We start from the raw sequence: 18,933 nt of genomic DNA, 5'->3' as shown, positions 1-18,933 counted from the left end.
TATGAAATAAAAAGAACAAAATGAAGTGGTTCGTAGCCAGAGAAATAGAAACTAAACAGCAAAATTAAAGCTGATTAATAAAGCAGTGACCAGCAGAATTGTTATAATATCAAAGTAGCAATTGCATTTTTCCTTTTTTTTTTTTTTTTTTTTTGTTATAAATGAAAATATGTTTTAAGTATTTAAGTTTTGGATCCCATTATATTAAATTTCATGCTCTTAATTTTAATTTAAAATTCTCTTCCCCCTCTAGGAGTAAAGGTTTGGTTCAGTTAGATTTGAGATTAAATATTATAATTATACAAATACTTTGGATAACTTGAAGTTAAAGGAAGATGAAATATACTTGGAGTCATTGAAAATTCAACTTAAAACTGTTAATGCAGTAAAGTAAAATAAGTTACTATATAAAAAAGTGCAAAAAAGACCTTATCAATACATTCTTTTACAACTGAAATTTTAACTAAAATTTTTAAAAAAAGTTTTATAAATAAGAACTGTACTGTACTGTTTTAAAAATATAAAACTTTTGTGCTTGTTCATTTTATTTAAAATATTCAGTAGCAAGTTTGTTTTATTAGGCAAAAACTTGTAAATCAAATCCATCTTGTCTGTATTGAATATGTTATTAGAGCTGTTATCTTTAAAAACCTCAGATAAATTTTTGCACCATTCATTACAGACCTCAATCTATTTTACCAGCCATCCATTACTTTCCTTAAATCCTTCACAATTAAGGTCTTTAGCAAATTGTTCAGCCTGTTTGTGAATCTCTCTCTCTCTGCAATGAATGTTATTTTCTTGGCACTGAGAAAATCACTTTAATACACTTTGGTTTATATCTAGATAACTTGCACTTCTCATTCATTTTTCTCTCATTCTCTCATTTTCTTTCTGCTAAGGTATGTTTTAAATGCTTCCAGAATGTATCATTATTTGCTAGATAAGTTGAATGTATATTAGGAGGAATCCCAAATTCTACAGCATTTACAAACTTTTTGTTATCTTTTTCAACATCTTGAGTGTCTTTAATTTTATCTGTGATTGACAGTCCTTAAGTTTTGTCTTTGGTGCCATCCTGCACAGTACTGAAACTTTCAGTAATACTCGTATGTGTGTGTGTATATATAGCTACCCTGAAACAAAATTAAAACCAAAACAGGCTAAACAGAAAATGCACTGGCAGTGCCCATTGTGCCAATTTATATGAAAAAATCCATTATAAGCTTATCTTGTGTTTATCGATGTATATACAGTACAATAATTTTGATTTTTATATAATGCCAAAAGTTTATTCTAAGCTAGCAGAATTACTGTAGTTGCTGTAGTACATTTCATTTAACACATATTGATCAGAAATCATGATTTTGTCAGTGAGAGAGAGAGAGAGAGAGAGCGAGCGAACGCATGTGTGTGAATGTCTCGTAGATTGATGTAATGAATATGTGGGCATGAGTGGTGTGTGGAGTTGCGTTGTCATGCCCTCCCTGTCCACTTTTGTTTAGATTTAACTTAACCAGAAACATTTTGGTGAACTTGTTTTATGAGACCAAATCACAAGTTTATGGAGAACAGCATTAAATGCAGTCTTTTTGACAGGAAACTACGAGGGCTTTCTAAAAAGTAAGGTAACACATTTTTTCTCTCGATGATGTTTAATAATACGAAGTTGAGATTACATGCCAAGAAATAAGTGAACATGCACTAGTTTTATTGATGCACTTGTCCCAACGATGGATCAGTTTATCAATACCAGCACTGAAGAAGTTCATGCCAACACACAGTAACCAACATTGCACCGCCTGATGAACTTCCTCATCTGTGGTGAAATGCTTTCCTGAAAGGTGTTTTTTCAGAGGGCTGAACAAATGGAAGTCTGAAGGTGCTAAGTCTGGGCTGTAGGGGGGGATGTGACAGTTTCCCAACGATTACGGCACAACCACTCACGAGTGGTGTGGGCAGTGTGTGGAGTTGCGCTGTCATGCAACAAAATCACGCTGCTTCTCAGGAGTCCTGGTTGTTTGTGTTGAATGTTGGCTTTTAGTTTTTCCAACGTTGCACAGTAAAGCTGTGCATTGATTGTTTCTCCCTTCGGCAAGAAATCCACCAACAGAATGCCTTGGCGATCCCAGAACACTGTGGCCATTACTTTTCGAACACTGGGAACAGTTTTGAATATTTTGCGCACAGAAGATTGTGAATGTTTCCAGGTCATGGAGTCTTGTTTGCTCTCTGGAGTAAAGTGATGAACCCACGTTTCGTCTGCTGTGACTATGCGAGTGAGAAAATCCTCTTCTTCGTCGCTGTATCATAACAGGTTCTCCAGACACATTCCCATGCATTTTGCTTTGTCCTCCTCTGACAATTTTTGGGGCACCAAGTGGCAGCACACCTTTTGAAAGCCAAGGATATCATGAACAATTTCGTGAACAGTCGACTTACTCACATTCACTATTTTTGTGCAATTTCATGCAATTTTACTCACCTGTTTTCAAGAACGATGCCATTAATGCACAAAATGTTGTCTTCTGTCATGCTCGATGAAGGCTTGCCCGCCCGATGTTGATCTTCAATGTCAACACGGCCCGCTTTAAATTCATTGCACCAAAAATACATCTGCTTCTTTGTCATCACCTTTTTGTCATACACAGCAACCAGTTCACAGTGAATGTCACTTGGTGAAGATCCTTTTGCTTGCAAAAAGTGAATAACTTCACGAACACCTGTTTTGGACCACACTCCATGGTAGCGTGGTCCAAAACAGAACCATTTTGCAACTGAAATCTGCTGTGAGGCAGCAGTACCGCAACACTGCACTGGTAGTTCTTTTTGAACGTTATTAACGGGTCTATCTGTCCACTGCATTTAATCTCATTCCCTTTCACCATTTGTTACCTTACTTTCCGGAAAACCCTTGTATCTGAGTTTGAGATATTGAGGAATTTGACATCACTATTTGAATTATTGAGAATGTTGTACTAGGAGTGGCAAAACTATGCATGGAAGTAAGCCTTTTACCTTTGGAATATACACTATTGTATTGTGTTGGCAATCATTTCTATATTTAGTTTGTTGCTGTTATGTTTTTCCATTAAATTTGAATTTCAAGGTTCTGTCTTCCCACTTGCTAGCTATTAGGAATACTTATGTTCATGTAAGTGCTTCATGTGATTATGGTTGCATTGCTTAGGGCCATAGTTTTTGAGTCCACTCCTATTGTGAATTTAGTGGTTATTCTAATACTACACCTTGATTTTTTTTTTTTTTTCCCAGCTTCTGTAAAGACTAAGGAACGCAGCATTTTGATAACCTTGGGTTCCTGATGAGATGGTGTCTGGCAAATGAAGTCCTTCTTTACTCTATGTAATTGTATTTTATTCTTTATCCTTTTTTCATTTTATTTCACATATTCAGCGATGTTCAAAAGCATTAGCTGCAAAGGAAACAAAATTATCCCTGTAACATTTGATGTATTTTTTTTTTTTTTTATGTAAGTTTCAAATATGATTTCTTTGAATCTCAATGCAGTGTGGTGTAAATCGAGTAGATTTGTAATCTTCATTTGTATTTTTTTCCATTTGCATACAAAGTTTAAATACATGTTAACTGTTACATCTCGCTTAAAGAACATTCCATGGTTTGTTGAGTTTTCTGTTTGGAACTATTCTTTTCATTACAAATATTACCATCTACAGAAATTCAAGTCTAATGTTAACAGGTATCTTCTGTCCTTTCAGCCTTCAACCTGTGCATGGTACTGAGTACTATAAGTTCTAATAGTTTTTTTTTTTTTTTTTTTTTGGAGCTTTCATGCAAAAAAAAAAAGAAAAAAAAAAAAAAAAAAAGAAACCTGTCCTGCTATTTCCTCACAATTTTGGTAACAGCGTTATTGCAGATCTTGTGAACTTAGAATGACAACAAAATTTTCCTTTGATCTATCTCCCAAAGTTGACCCTTGGTCAACTTTGAGAGATAGATCCTATACCATATTTGTAATTTTTGAATGTCACCTATCTTTTATTTTTGTTTGTCATTTAAATATGAATTTGAATCATTTATGTAATTTTAAGATGTTTTTTTTTTTAAATGTTTCACTAGAGAGGAGGTATATCTGAAGAAACAGGACAAAAATTACAAAAAAGAATAACAAGGACTGATACAAGTGCAAGTATAGGAGGTAAGAGTAATAAATTCAAAAATGATAGGATATGAGTCTCTCTCTCTTGCTCTTTTTCTTCCCCCCTTCTCCTTTCTTTTCCTCTTTTTAAAAATCAGTTTAAATGTCAGTTTAAAACATTTCTTGAAAGTTGTTTATTTTACTCATTTAAGAGTGATCTAATTCGGTGGTTCTCAATGGGGGCTACATTGTATTTCTGAGGGCCACAGGTAAAAGTCATAAAGTTGGGGACCGTGGAAACTGCTAAGTGGGTCACGAAAAATTCACTTTTAAAATAAAATTATTTCTAATATAAAAAAGAAAGTGAGATCCGCAAGGATCTCACTAAACTAAGGGACAATAATATTATTGTAATATTTTTTGTTAGGAGCATAATTCTATACTGTGAACAAACAAAATATTATAGAGTAAAAATTCTAGTATAAATAAAGATTGTAGTTAATAAACCCTTTTTTATTATTAACATATATTATAAACAAATAATACGTGTTCAGTGTTCTCCCCAGAAAATTTTGCTACCTGGGTGGCATTATGAAGTAGCCGGATGGGAAGTGTAATACTTCACAATATTATAATTTTCTGTTATTTATAAATGTGATTTAAGCGATCCAGAGCAAAAATTAATTGCATAATTTAACATTATATGCTCTTCTCGCATTGAACTCGATTGCATAGTATGTTCGAATTAATATTACTCGAGATCAGTGAGCAGTACCATATGGTACCATGAGAATCGCTTAAATTTTACCTGCGCAGTCAGTTAAATTCACCGGGCGGTGCGCCCATTCGATAGGTTCTGTGGAGAACACTGATGTTATAAATAAAAAGTGTAGTTGCTAAAGTACATATTTATTATAAATATTACATTTACTATAATTAAAAAATATGAGAGGGCCATAAAGGTGAATGAAACTCAGAAGTGGGCCACGAGCAAAAAAAGGTTGAGAACCACTGATCTAATTGAGCCTCTCATATAAAACGAAAGTAATTTTACTAAGAGCCCAAAGTTAATTTTATTTTGAGCTATACTGTAAATTATATTTAAATGTTTTTATAGAATTTTGTTTAATATATTCTATAAAAGATTAATAAAAGATTTAGAACAGTCATGTAAAATATGAATGACTGCATTTTAATGAGTTGTGAAAATAGATCATAGGCTGGGATAGGGTGGAAGCAGTGTTTTTTTGGTAATGTGATGCAGTTTAACTCTGGTTTATAGAGTTACTATTTAAGTGGTGGGGCAGGGTGAATATTTAAGGGATCCTTGTTATTCCAATTCACAAAGCTTTTCAAGCTAGTTTATTGACACTTAAAAGTGTCAATAAACTGTCCAGAACTGTTATCTAGAAATAATATTTTCATTTTCATGAAAATTTTGAATCTGTACAAACCTTTCTGGACAAAGCATTTGAAACATGTATGCTTTACGGCCTTTCTATTAGACTTTGACCATTCTCTCAGAGGTGAAGTATTTAAAACTCCAAGGAGGAAGGTATGAATTTGTTTTTCCTCTTAAAAAATCTGGAATTATAAATATATATATTATCTTTTTTATCATGTTTTTCCTTAAAATTATAGTGCAAGGTTCTATTATTTTGTTATATTGAATAAAGTTTCTTAACACAGATTTTGTGCTTGAAGAGCCATGGTTTATAAGAGCACTGGAAAATAATATCATAAACTATCAAAATTGAAGTTGCCTGGCATACTGACTATTAGTGTGTCTGTATAGAGAAATATAATGCAATGTCATCTGCTGGATGTATTGGAAAAAGTCATTTGTGTGAAATAATTCATAATGGCATACATTAAATATCCAACAGAAACTGAGTGTGGTTGTGTTTTTTTTTTTTTTTCCTTTTAAGCTTTTCTTTTTGTTTTGCTAGTATTAGTAAAATGATGCAAGGAAGCAAGTTTATCTAGCATCAACTACAAAAAAAGTGTAAACAATGTCACTCTCACTTCATTTGCCTATTGATTTCAAGTATTTATCCAGTCCTCTTTAAATTTAGATAAAACTTCCAATAGTCAAAAACTCTTTCACTAAAGAACATTTTTGGACATCTGTTATGCAATTATTCCCTTGCAGTTTAAATTTATGCATGTCACATTACTAAGTGTAAAGATGCTAAGTGTAAGGGGGGTGTGAATATTTAAGGGGTCATTGTTATTTTAATTCACAGAGCTATTCAAGCCAGTTTTTACTTGCATCATTTTACCAATACTAATAGTAGCAGAACAAAAACACAATCACACTCAGCTTCTGTTGGATAGCTAATGATCCATTGTTGTTGTATGCACAATAATGTATCCCATTATGAATTATTTGGCCGACCAGGCTAGCTGGTTGGGTAAAGTGCTTGCCTGGTAACCCAAAGATGGGTTCGAATCCCGCCTCGGGCTTGGATCAGAGTTGAAAATGCAAACACCTTGGGAGGTGCAATATGGCCACAGAAGCCAATGCACCAACAACTAACAAAAAAAAAAGAATTATTTCACATGGCATATAGTTAAGTTTACTCTTTTAAAGCCTTAAACATCTCATTCAGGTCACCCGACAAATGCAGATGCCTGATTTCCAAACACTGTAACTTACAGAGATCAAGTCTGTCTTGTAAGAATTTAACCAGTTTTCATCTCTATTCCATCCACGTCCTTCTTAAAATGGGATTTCCAAGCTTGTATATTTAAGTATACAAGCTTGTATGCCATATTTAAGATGTGGAGTAATCATTGCTTTACAAAGGGTACTAGGAAAGTTTTTTGCAATATGATGCAACAATGAATCACAGGAAGCTGCTTGTTGCTGCATGTTGAGACATGTTCATATGTGCATAGTAGCCGCCGCGCCAAGTCGATGGGCTCAGTTATTCATTAGTAGTGAGAGTGTAAAGTGCTTGCGATGGCATCGTGGTCACGAAATGAGATAAGGACAGTTTTGCGGTATAATTTCGTGTGTGGTTTAACCATAGACCAGTGCTTAGAAGAAATGACTCTTGCACTAGATGATGATTGTCCACATCGTACAACGATATTCAGGTGGTATAGAGAATTCCAAAGGGGAAATTTCACTCTGGAGGATTCTGAGAGGCCGGGAAGGCCACGAACGTCAGTTACGGAGGAAAACGTTACTGCTGTGAGGAAAATGCTTGACAAAAACAGGCGAGTGACCTACCAACAGATAGAGGATACTTTGGGCCTAAATGCACCAGCAATTCGTTCGATTCTGCAAGATCATTTGCACGTGAAGAAACTTTGTTCTCTCTGGGTGCCGCATCAACTGACTGAAGAGCAGATGACACGACGTGTGACTTGGTGCCGGGAGATGTTAAAAAAGTGTGATAAGGAACAGTCTCGGTATGTGAACAACATCGTGACAGGTGACGAGACTTGGCTGTACTATTACGATCTGCCGACCAAGGCTCAAAACAAAGTTTGGGTCTTTGATGATGACGACACACCCGTAATTGTCAGAAAATCCCGATCTGTAAAGAAGAAAATGATAGCTGTATTTTTCAAATCGAGTGGAATTGTGGAACGTGTCGTTTTGGACACGCAGAAGACAGTCACAGCTAAGTGGTCTACTGAACAATGCCTGCCTAAAGTCATTGGATCTATGAAGAACCTGCGGCCAAAGTCAAGAATGGACACCTGGTACCTCCATCACGATAATGCTGCAGCTCACCGCGCCAAAGCCTGCACCGAATATTTGACCACGACAGGACTGAAACTTCTCGAGCACCCTCCCTACAGTCCAGACCTTGCTCCCTGCGACTTTGCACTTTAAATTTATGTGAAAATGAAGCTAAAAGGGAGGCGGTTTTCCAGTGATGAGGACCTTCTACGGGCTTGGGACAACGAGTGTGCTTTACTCCCTAGTGAAACTTGGCAGAACTGGTTTAAAGATTGGTTTCGGAGGATGGAGAGGTGTATTGAATGTAGAGGAAATTACTTTGAAAAAATTAAATAAACAAAGCTGTATTGCAAAACTTTCCTAGTACCCTTTGTATATAATGGATATAAAGAGTATTATTTTCTCTAGTGCTTTCCCCTGACATGCTGATACAAAGAACAATCATCTAGTTGAGTTAAAAAGTTTGTCCCCCATGTGGAGTTTTCTTCCCATTTGCTCCAATCAAGTAGAGGCAAATTAAAATCACTCATAATAAGACATTGATGCTTTCTTCTTGCCCATTCCATTTACATGTAGAAGCTCACATAATCTTCACAATCACCTGGCGTGTAGATTACTCCCACTCTCATTATACCTTTGCTTCCAACTATCTCACACCATACAGATTCTATACTGGCATGCAAAATGTCTAGTTTAGTTTGCCATAATCGTTTAGTTAGCCATTAAAAAAAAAGAAAGAAAAAAAGAAGCAAACTTTATTTTTCAGGTTTTCATTTTCAGTGCAATGCGTATAGTACAGCCCGGGGATTATATCTCTTTCAATTTTGAAAGCAGTAAAGTTTATTAGATTTATTTAAATTGTAAATTTAAATTTATTTTTGAAGAAAATAAATTACATGTTTTCAGCTCCTAACTTGTGTTGCTGATAGGCTAGAACTATGAGCCAAAACACAGCCCTCCTCTGTCAACTGCCAACTCTCCAGATTTACAATGAAGAATTTTTTTTTTGTCTAGATTTGACTCCTTTGTGTCTCCATTGTACTAGAGTTGATATTATAGAATTTCCTCTGTCTCTTGCAAAAACAACATTTTTCTGTCCTTTTGTTTTCACAAAAAATAGTAAAACTGCTTTAAAATTTTAAAACATCCTGTGAATTTTTTTATTAATTTTCTTAAAATATGGCTGTGATAAAAAAACAGAATAGTTTGCCGTAATTATTCAGTTAGCCATTAAAAAGCAAACATTATTTTTCAGGTTTTCATTTCCAGTGCAATGCATATAGTACAGTCTAGGGATTATATCTCTCTTAATTTTGAAAGCAGTAAAGGTTATTAGATTTATTTTAAAATTTAAATTATAAATTTAGATTTATTTTCAAAGAAAATAAATTACATGTTTTCAGCTCCTAACTTGTGTTGCTGATAGGCTAGAAATATAAGCCAAAACACAGTCCTCCCCTGTCAGTTAATAAAGGCTTCTTTCCTTGTCAATCACAATTACAAAAGACCAGTGAGAGACAAGTGCAGAAATAGTATGTGTCGAACATCAAAACAGGCTGATGCAGTAAAAGTTTACCATAAGGTGTTTTATGTATATGGTAAATAAAACAACAACAACAAAAAAAAAAAAACATTAGGGCAAGTTGACATATACCTATGTGATGATTTGTATGCTGATTTGATCTAGGGAAGTTTTACAACTTCAGATATTTAATAAACCCATAGCAGGAGCTGTATGACTTTATTGAATAAATTTGGTAAAAATAAAAATTTTATGATATTTGATTTATTTTAATATTGGGGTGTGCTAGTGCATATCTAGATAGTGATATGGCACCTTGCCTAGAAGGGAATAAAAGAAAATGCATTTTCTTTTATTCCCTTTCCCTCTGTCCCCCCCATTTTTTTCTTTAATTTTAATTCTCATGACTGTCCTCACTTTCTTCATTAATGTTTTAATTTATTCTGTCATTTGTTAGCGTTAGTTAAGTGATTTATTTATATTAATTCTGTTTATTATGATTTGTTTTAATTGCCATTTAATTGAGGTGGCATAAATTGCCACCTCATGTGTAGAATAGATGAAGTTGCAGAATAGATGTGCAGAAGTTTGCCTTCAACCAGCATGTGATTGCTGGAACAAACTTCCATTTGTTATTGTGGAAGTGGATAGTTTGAATAAATTCAGGGAACTGAAAAAAATTTGGAAGGGCTCATAGCCTCAACCTATGAGAAATTCACTTAATGCAAAGGTTAGTGCAATAGCATCATGTTTTATGTAGGTAAATCACTGAGTTTGTGAAAATGGCATCTTTTTTTTATCATATCTCATATTGTGAATACCTTCACAACTGTTACATACCATCTGGCATCTCTTGTATTGTGAAGTTATACTTCATAACTGGGTTGTCACTTATTGCAACACCAGGGTACCTATCCATCCACCATTGATAGGCCAAATAGCCTTGAAACGGCCGTCTGGGTGGTGATATCCACTGAGAATAAGTAACAATATTCTTCTCCACTGGTAAATCATTGCTTATTCAAGGTAGCGCAATATCAGGCAACTCGTTGTAAAGGTATTCAAAATATGAGATATGATAAAAATGATGCCATTTTCACAAATTCGGTGATTCATTACATAAAAACACGATGCTATTGCACTAACCTTTGTGTTAAATTCAAGGAAGTATTAGACAAACTATTGGAGGGGAATGGACGGGTGATGTAGGAATTTTTTTTTGCTGATGCTTTAAGTTTTTCTTGCATCATTTTCGAATACTAATACCAATGTTTATTTGCATATTTGTGTTTGATTTAGAGCTGTTGATTGGGTTGGTCAACATTTAAATTTGCATTTTGTTAAGTTTACTTATTTCATCTGTAGAGGGAGGTGGCTGTGGCATACTTTGGTTTGAGTTCATTATTTCTTTTTTTTTTGTGTTCGGATCATATAGGGACTTTGTTGCATTTGGCTGGATAGCAGCCAGCGATCGAACTATAATCCTTTTTTGGAGTTCACAAGTGCCAATGTTCCTTTTAAGAGGTAGTGCATTAGCATTAGCATTAGTAGAGGCATTTGATGCAAGAAAGCAAGCTTATGCAGCATCAGCCAAAAAAAAAAAAAAACCCACTTCCACTTCACCCCTCTGTTCGTTCAAAATACCTGTCCAGCTGAGCCTTAAACTTATTTAGGCTATCAACCTCCACTACAAGGGATGGAAGTCTGTTCCACCATCCAACCACCCGCTGGCTAAAGGCAAATTTTCGCACGTCTATCCTACATCTATCTTTCCTCAATTTGAATTTATGCCCTCTCAGGTGATTATTCTGAGCTAGAGGAAGAATCCCATCAGCATTGAGCATGCTTTGAGTTCCCTTTCTTTTTAATTTTATTTGGAAGTGGCACTGCTATTTTGGTGGTGTAGGATTGCATCTCATTGGGCCAGGGTATCATGTACTTGCGCTGAGGGTTGAGTGTCATTTTGTCTCTCTTATTTTATGATTTTAATACTGGTAGTGATTACAGCACCTTGCCTAGATTGCTCCAATTTATACAATAGTTCGAGGATCATATCAAAAACTTTATATTTGAAATCTAAGTAAATGATATCAAAATTATTCTTCTCATCTTTGTGACAGCCTCATAGTAACTAATCTGATTAGCTACTAATCTGATTTAGCTACTAAAATTTCTTTGAAATTTAGCCGTAAGTAGTTTCTGTAGCAGTTTTCTGCATTGTCTTGATGCAAAAAAACTGATGTTTGTATTCTTCCAGCCAAATTTCCGGGAAATTTGACTGAAAGAATACAATCATCAAACAAGAAGACAAGATAACTGGTTCAGGGATAAGAAATACTTCCTTTTTTTTTTTTTTTTTTTATGTTGAATTAGCATTTATGTCCATCCCATGAAACCAAAAAATTCTAAAGATTCTGCTGACCAACAAATTTTCATGAGCAATCATGCTCTTTTTTCCTTAAAAGACATTCTAGATCTCATCTGCATATGAACAGACAAAACCTGTGTACAAAAGGTCTTCTCAATCTTAACTGAGAACTTCATGTCAAAATATGATTGGGGAATTTAAACTTTGGATGCAAATATAGGGTTTATTGTCTTATGATTTGGAATGAGGGCCTGCCAAGATTGAATAATTTTATACTGAGTGCTGAACTTCATCTTAAATTTTATGTTAAGCTGTCTACAAGCTTAACATAAAATTTAAGATGAAGTTCAGCAAAGAGGATCAGAATCATTCTTTTGTGTACTTTATAATTCAGAAGGTAGTGAGATAATCAGATTAGTTTTTTTTTTTTTTTTGAAAACTCACAATCACTGGAAAGATTGTTTAATAGGTTGTTTTTTTTTTAATTCATCAGATAAAAATTTTAAAGTTTGAAATTATTGAATTTATTTTTTATGAAATTAATTTACTGTCTTTTTCATACTAGAATTTTTCAGAATCAAGCAAATTTAGCTCTAAAATCTCAAGCTGTGACAAATTTTTAACATTCTTATAAGTTGGTGTGAAAGCAACATTTCTAGTTATTTCTTATGTAGCTGAATTGCAATAAAGCAAAACTAATTTTGCAAACATGGCATTCTTACAATACATCTTGTATTGTGAAATCCTTCAGAATGAGTTTCCTATTCCTGCACTTTGAATAAGTAAAACTTCCCAAGTAGGGAAGTATATTGTTGTTTATTCTCAGTTGAGTGCCACCATCCAGATTGCACTGTTTCAGAGATAATTCTCTCTCTCCATTGGTATGTGTTCACCCAGAGTGTAAGACCTGACAACCTAGTTTTGCATTAATTTTTCCATATGAGAGATGCTGAAAGGCATGAAATTTCAAAGTCGGATTTAGGACTATAAATTCTTAGGATACAACAGATTTAACATATATCTAAGTTAGTGTGAAAGTATCATTTCTATACACAGCCCAGTTTCAATAAAGCAAACCAAAAAAGGACATCCATAGAATACATCTCATACTGTAAAATCTTTCACAAATGGTGCAGGACTGTGTATGTTCAATTTGTTGTAGCTTGAGACTTCATAGTCCTAAATTCATGTGACTGAAATTTCACACCTTTGGGTGTGTCTCATATTTTGAAAATAATTTACAACTAGGTTGTCAGTTCTTACAGTTTGGGTGCCTATCAATAGGAAGACAGTCCCCAGTAAAGAAATAATAGTATATTTTTCTACTTGAGGACTGTTACTTATTCAAAATGCAAGAATATGTATTGTAAAGATGCTTTTTTGCAAACTTATTTTTGTTTTATTGCAATATAGCTACTTATAAAAATTATGCTTCTGCACTAATTTTTCTTGCATTACCTTGTATTGTAAAATTGTTTTAGTAATTTAAAATTATAAAAGTAAAGTTCTAAATTTTTTAAGTTAGAAATGAAATGGTCACTAGCTAGTTATTTATTTTCAGAATCAAAATTTCGGCAGAAGCCTCACACTGCAAACTTACCAACTCAAGTTACCTTACCTGATAGTAAGAAGAAAGATTCTGAAATAGAAAAGTTACATTCTCTAGAAAAGGTATTATATATTTTTTAATTTAGCCAAAAATAATTATTGTATTGAATATTCTCTTGGTCTTTATTAATATTCTGTATTAATTATGAAGGATAAGAAGTTATTTTTAACCACTACTTTCAAAAATTTGTTTTTTTTTTTAAGCAGTGAAATTAGCATAAAACTAACTCATGTTAGCATTGATTGTAATACTAGCTGACTTAACCCTTGATTAAAACCGTACATCTCTTCATCAAGAGATTGTTGTGGTTGAACTCGTTTTGTTTGATTAGGACAGTAAAGTTTTTCAAGGTATGTGATAAACTTTTAACACATTCATCTGAGATGATTCATAAAAACTTAAATATCTTTAAGCTTTGGGGTATATATGTCACCTTCATCAATATGAACATATATCCTTTCCATCTTGCATATTACTTTAACCATATGCATCGTTCAAATTCACTCAATGTATTATTAGCATTAGTAGAGGCATATGATGCAAGAAAGCACCTCAATCAGATCACCTCGCAGGTGCCTACTCTCCAGGCACTGCAATTTGCAGAACTTTAGCCTTTCTTGGTAAGAGCACCCATTTGTTCCCTTCACCAATCTTGTTGCCCTTTTTTTTTGTACTCATTCTAGCAACTCTACATCCTTCCTAAACTGAGGCCTCCAGACCAGTACACAGTACTCTAGGTATGGCCTGACCATTGCCTTGTATAACGGGATAATCACCTCCCCGTCCCCGCTAGCAAAATTCTTATGTATCATTGACAAGAATCCATGACCTGCCCTGGCAGCCAGTCTGCACTGCTCAGCGAACTTCATGTTTGACTGCACAATTACCCTCAGGTCTTTTTCACTTTCCACTTCCCTGAGCGTAGTACCACACAGTTGGTATGTTTCTCTTCAGGTTTGCTACCCATATACAGTACTTTGTCAATGTTAAACTTCAGTTGCCACTTCTCAGCCCATTTTCCCAACTTATCTAGATCCAGTTGGAGTAGCATACTGTCTTTACTGTCATTAACAACCCTGCCAACCTTTGTATCATCTGCAAACTTGGACATTAAACCTGATATACTTTCATCAATATCATTGATAAATATACAAAACAACAATGGGCCCAACACCATACCCTGGGGAACTCCACTAATAACGTTTGTCCATGAAGAACAGTGTCCACTCAACCATCCCTTTATCCATTGTAGCAACTTACCCTTAATGCCATACCTCTCCAAGTTGTACAGCAGTCTTCCATGTGCAACAGTATCAAAAGCCTTTCTAAGATCCAAATATATGATATTAAAGTTATTCCCTGCATCCAGTTGCTTTGTGACCACATGGGTTTGTTAAAGGGAGGTCAGACAAGACCTCCCTTTAACAAACCCATGCTGTGTCTTAACTATTACTGCAGTCTTGTCTAGATGATCCTGTAGTGCTTCTTTAACCAGTGATTCCATTGTTTTCCCTGGAACACAAGTTGAAGTAACAGGTCTGTAGTTACTTGTGTCACCTTTTGAACCCCCTCTGTGAATTGGTGATATATTTGCACACTTCCAGTCCATGGGGACCTCTCCTGAGTCCAGGGAAGCTCTCATAATTATGGCTAAGGGTTTGCTTACTTTCTTTGGTGCCTCCTTTAATATAACTGGATAGATCCCATACACCCCAGGTGCCTTCCTTATGTTTAACTTCAACAATTTCTCCTCCACTTTGCTCTCAGTTATTACAAAATCACTTAGCTCCCTGTTAGCATTTGATAAACTTCTGGCACTCCCCTCATTGAATAACTCATGTGTGAATGTAGATGCAAAATACTCATTGTTTATCAGCTACCTGAGCATGATCATCAATATTCAACCCATCTATGTTAAATGGTTCAATCTGATTCATCCCTTTCCTTCTAGAGTTAATATAAGTAAAGAACTCTACTGTTTTTCTTTGCATCCTTAGCCAAAGATTTCTCATAATCTGCCTTCGCCTGCCTAACCTCCTTTGTGACTTGATTACAGACTAGTTTATACCTGCCATAGACTTCTGTGTCACCTGATACTTTATATGCATCCCATACATTCTTCTTCTCTGCCACGAGCATCATTAATTCATCTGACATCTATTTAGGCCTAAACCTTGAACAGTATTTCTTAGTTGGAATGAAAAGCCTAGTAGCCTCCAAAATTAGGTCCCTGAAGGCTTCCCATTTAGAATTCACTGTTGGTAACATCATCATTTGATCCCACTGTACAGAATTTAAAAACTGTCTGAGACCTCTGTAGTCACCTTTACGAAAGTAAAAGCCCTTCCCTTTAGCCTTGATGGTAGTTACATCTTTAAATAATTCTCACATCAGTACATTGTGATTACTGTCACCCAGTGGTTCCTTTATTTGCAAATTCTTAATGCATGAATAATCACCGCTGATAATCAGATCAAGAGTATTACTCCCTCTCGTTGCCTGTCGAACATGTTGCTGTAGAAAACAGTCATCCAATAAATCCACAAGTCTTGCTAGTGTGTGTGTGTGTGTGACCAACCCACAAGTTCCAGTCAATATCTGGAAAGTTAAAATCCCTCATTATGAGACATTCTGATTTATTGGCCCACTGTTTCTCTTCACAATTTCTCATTATACTCGTCAGATTCATTAGGCCTATAACACACACCTACTCTCATTTTTCCTTTCCCAGTGCTTATTTCACACCAAACAGACTCAACACTGCATTGTCCACCAACATCAATTGGATGCACTTCCTTAGATTTTATGTGATTCTTAACTAACAGCATAACCCTTCCTCTCTTTCTGTTCTGTCTATCCTTTCTGTACACATTGTACTCCCCAAATTCCAATTCTGCACTGCTTATATCTGTGTGACACAATGTCTCTGATATCCCAACAATATCTGCCTTTGATGTCTTGACTAGCTCTTCAAGCTCATCAAATTTATTAATTGTACTCCTAGCATTGGTGTACATGCAAATATACATGCACCTGTTCCTACTCTTAGTTACTCCAACACAGCCCATGTATTTACTTGTTCCACTATGACTCCCAGCAATCCTGGAAATCTTTAGGATGTCGTCATATATTTTATGAAGAATCATAAAATATATACGTGTGTATTTATAGAAAGATGCACATGATAAGCATCGAAACTTCCTGTTGTGTAATTCTAACACATTAGCATTAGTAGAGGCGTATGATGCAGGAAAGCAAGCTTATATAGCATCAACCAAAAAAAAAAATAATAATAATTATAATAATTAAATAAAGATAATAATCCATACAAACTCCCAGTTTTGTATGCATTATTATACCTCATTTCTCTGTTAACAGCTTGTCGACTGGCTTGTTTTATGTGAGTAGCTTCTGGACCAGCGGTTCTCAAACTTTTTCATCAGTGGGCCAGCATTGGTGAAAACACAATGATAGAAATTGTGGGTGGGCCGTATATCGGGTTAATTCTCTGATATCACTGATATGTACATACGTTACACAACATACGTATTAGAAAACAACATCATCATCAGCCATTATCAATCCACTACGGGATGAAGGCCTCTCCATGAAGGCCTCGCCATCCATTTACTACCCACAAACTCATGAATTTCATCTGTCTGTCTCTGTTGTTGTCTTCCAGGTTTTCTTCTAGCTTCTCTTGGGTACCATTCTGTTATTCTCTTAGTCCATCTGTCATCATGACTTCGAGCTGTGTCCTGCCCAAGACCATTTTAGTTCTTTAGAAAACAACACTTCTCAATAAATTTTGATATAATTGGCATGTACTACATAAAATTAGCAAATTTTCACATGAAACCTTGAATAATATTTTTTAAATTAAGCAGCACAGAATTTTATATTAATTCTAAAGCAAAATGGAAAACATGCAGTTTTCGTATGCAATAAATTTATGCAACATATGCAATAAATTTAAATGATTGAAAATACAAAGAAATATTTATGAATTGTAGTGTTACAAGAAAAAAGTATAAAATTTAAGTTTAATGTTTTGTATCATGTGGTTTATGGAGTTGATTTTTGTTTGAGATTATTTCCATCAGCTTGGGCTCTAAAGATGTGTGGATATGTAAAACCCATGTGAGATGGCTATCCATTAATTTGGATCTTAATTTAGACTTATGTTCATAGAGAATAATGTTTTTTTCACAGATACAAGTACTTCCAAATAACGAAGCCATTCGATGTTAGTGCACATATGCAATATAATTATAGTCTTATGATTCTATAAAATTTGAACAAAGATTTTCTTTGCATCTATACATAACATCATAAAAATGGCTACATGCTGCATACACAAAGCACGCAGACTGCAGATGGCCCACGGGCCACACTTTGTGAACCCCTTCTTTAGATATTCATATTTTAGGGTTTCAATGCTTTAAGCCTCCATCTCTGCTGCATATTTCAAACTGCAGTCTTGGTACTTAATGTAGTGTACTGCTCCACTTTTCTGTGGTTTTAAACTTTATGCATGTTTTATTTGAGAGTTAAATAAGTCACCTAGCATTAGTTCATGGCTGTCTAGGCACCACTACTAGTGTTGAGTTCTCTGTACTGGCTTAGATGCAGATTTAGCATCACCACTCTTATGTCACAAGAACAAACATTTTAGCAACATTGTAGCAAAAAGTCACACTATAGAGAATTAATGCCTTTTCCTAAATGCTGTGGCATCAGGTTGCAAGTCAAATTGTGATATGCTACCATTTTTCATTTTCCTCAAAATGATGATCTGGAGAAAAGGTGAATTTCCTTTTCATTTGTGAAAATTTCATGCCCAGCAGGTGCTTGTGTGTTTATGTAAAACTTTTTTTTCTTCAGAAGACATAACTAGGGAAGAACTGTTTTTAATGGAACTGCCAGAGTGATGGTAAAAAGAGAAATTGACATTAACCCTAGCCTGGTCCACCCTGTTTTAAGCCTACATTTAACCCCCCCACTTGAAAGTTGTTCCCCCTGAAAAAAACTAATAATTTACAAAATTGAAACTCTCAATATACATAAAAAGAAGTATATTCTTTGATTTCCTACCTTTAGCCCTCAGCAAAAACTATCGATTCACTCGAAAACAGCAAAAATGTACGATCACAATATCAATTTATGAATTATTACTTCCGAAAAACAGCGTAACTTAAACCTTTGAAGATGATACGTGTTACAGCATTAGTTCAAAATTCCTGCTTTATCTAGCTAAAACGAATCAACACATGCGGAGATATAATTGACTGAACAAGCTTACGTCATTAGCGTTACTAAGGTGATCCGAGGAGAAAATAAAAATGTAAACAACTTTTGTGGAAAACAAACAATTGAGCATCATTACTTGCGAACACTATTTTGCATGGCTCTCTCTCACAACAGTTTGCTTTACTGCTTTTCATAACTGTTGTATGAAAGAATTGCAACAAATTGGTTTTGAAAAACAAAAATATCTTCTTTCCTTTCTTCAGTATGTATTGTATCTACTAACAAAAAATCAAGGAAATTCATCTATAGGAAACCACAGTGGAAATGGAAGGAAAAAAATGTTGTAAAACTGATCAATACAATGCGCATT

General features: G+C 34.8%; 1 protein-coding gene across 1 annotated transcript in view; it reads left to right on the top strand.

Moving 5' to 3' along the window:
- The window catches only part of LOC150086470 (golgin subfamily A member 1-like), a 222,044-nt gene that overhangs the window by 45,506 nt on the left and 157,605 nt on the right, over window positions 1-18,933 (top strand). Inside the window, exons 4-5 of the mRNA XM_090371410.1 lie at window positions 4,099-4,177; window positions 13,266-13,375. Of these exons, the coding sequence (XP_090227536.1) occupies window positions 4,099-4,177; window positions 13,266-13,375 (189 nt within the window). The remainder of the gene's footprint in view (window positions 1-4,098; window positions 4,178-13,265; window positions 13,376-18,933) is intronic.

The sequence above is a fragment of the Mastigoproctus giganteus genome, chromosome 4 (assembly GCF_048544385.1).
Source record: "Mastigoproctus giganteus isolate SK-2022 chromosome 4, ASM4854438v1, whole genome shotgun sequence".
Classification (NCBI taxonomy): domain Eukaryota; kingdom Metazoa; phylum Arthropoda; class Arachnida; order Uropygi; family Thelyphonidae; genus Mastigoproctus; species Mastigoproctus giganteus.
This window is presented reverse-complemented; position numbering and strand designations above follow the sequence as displayed.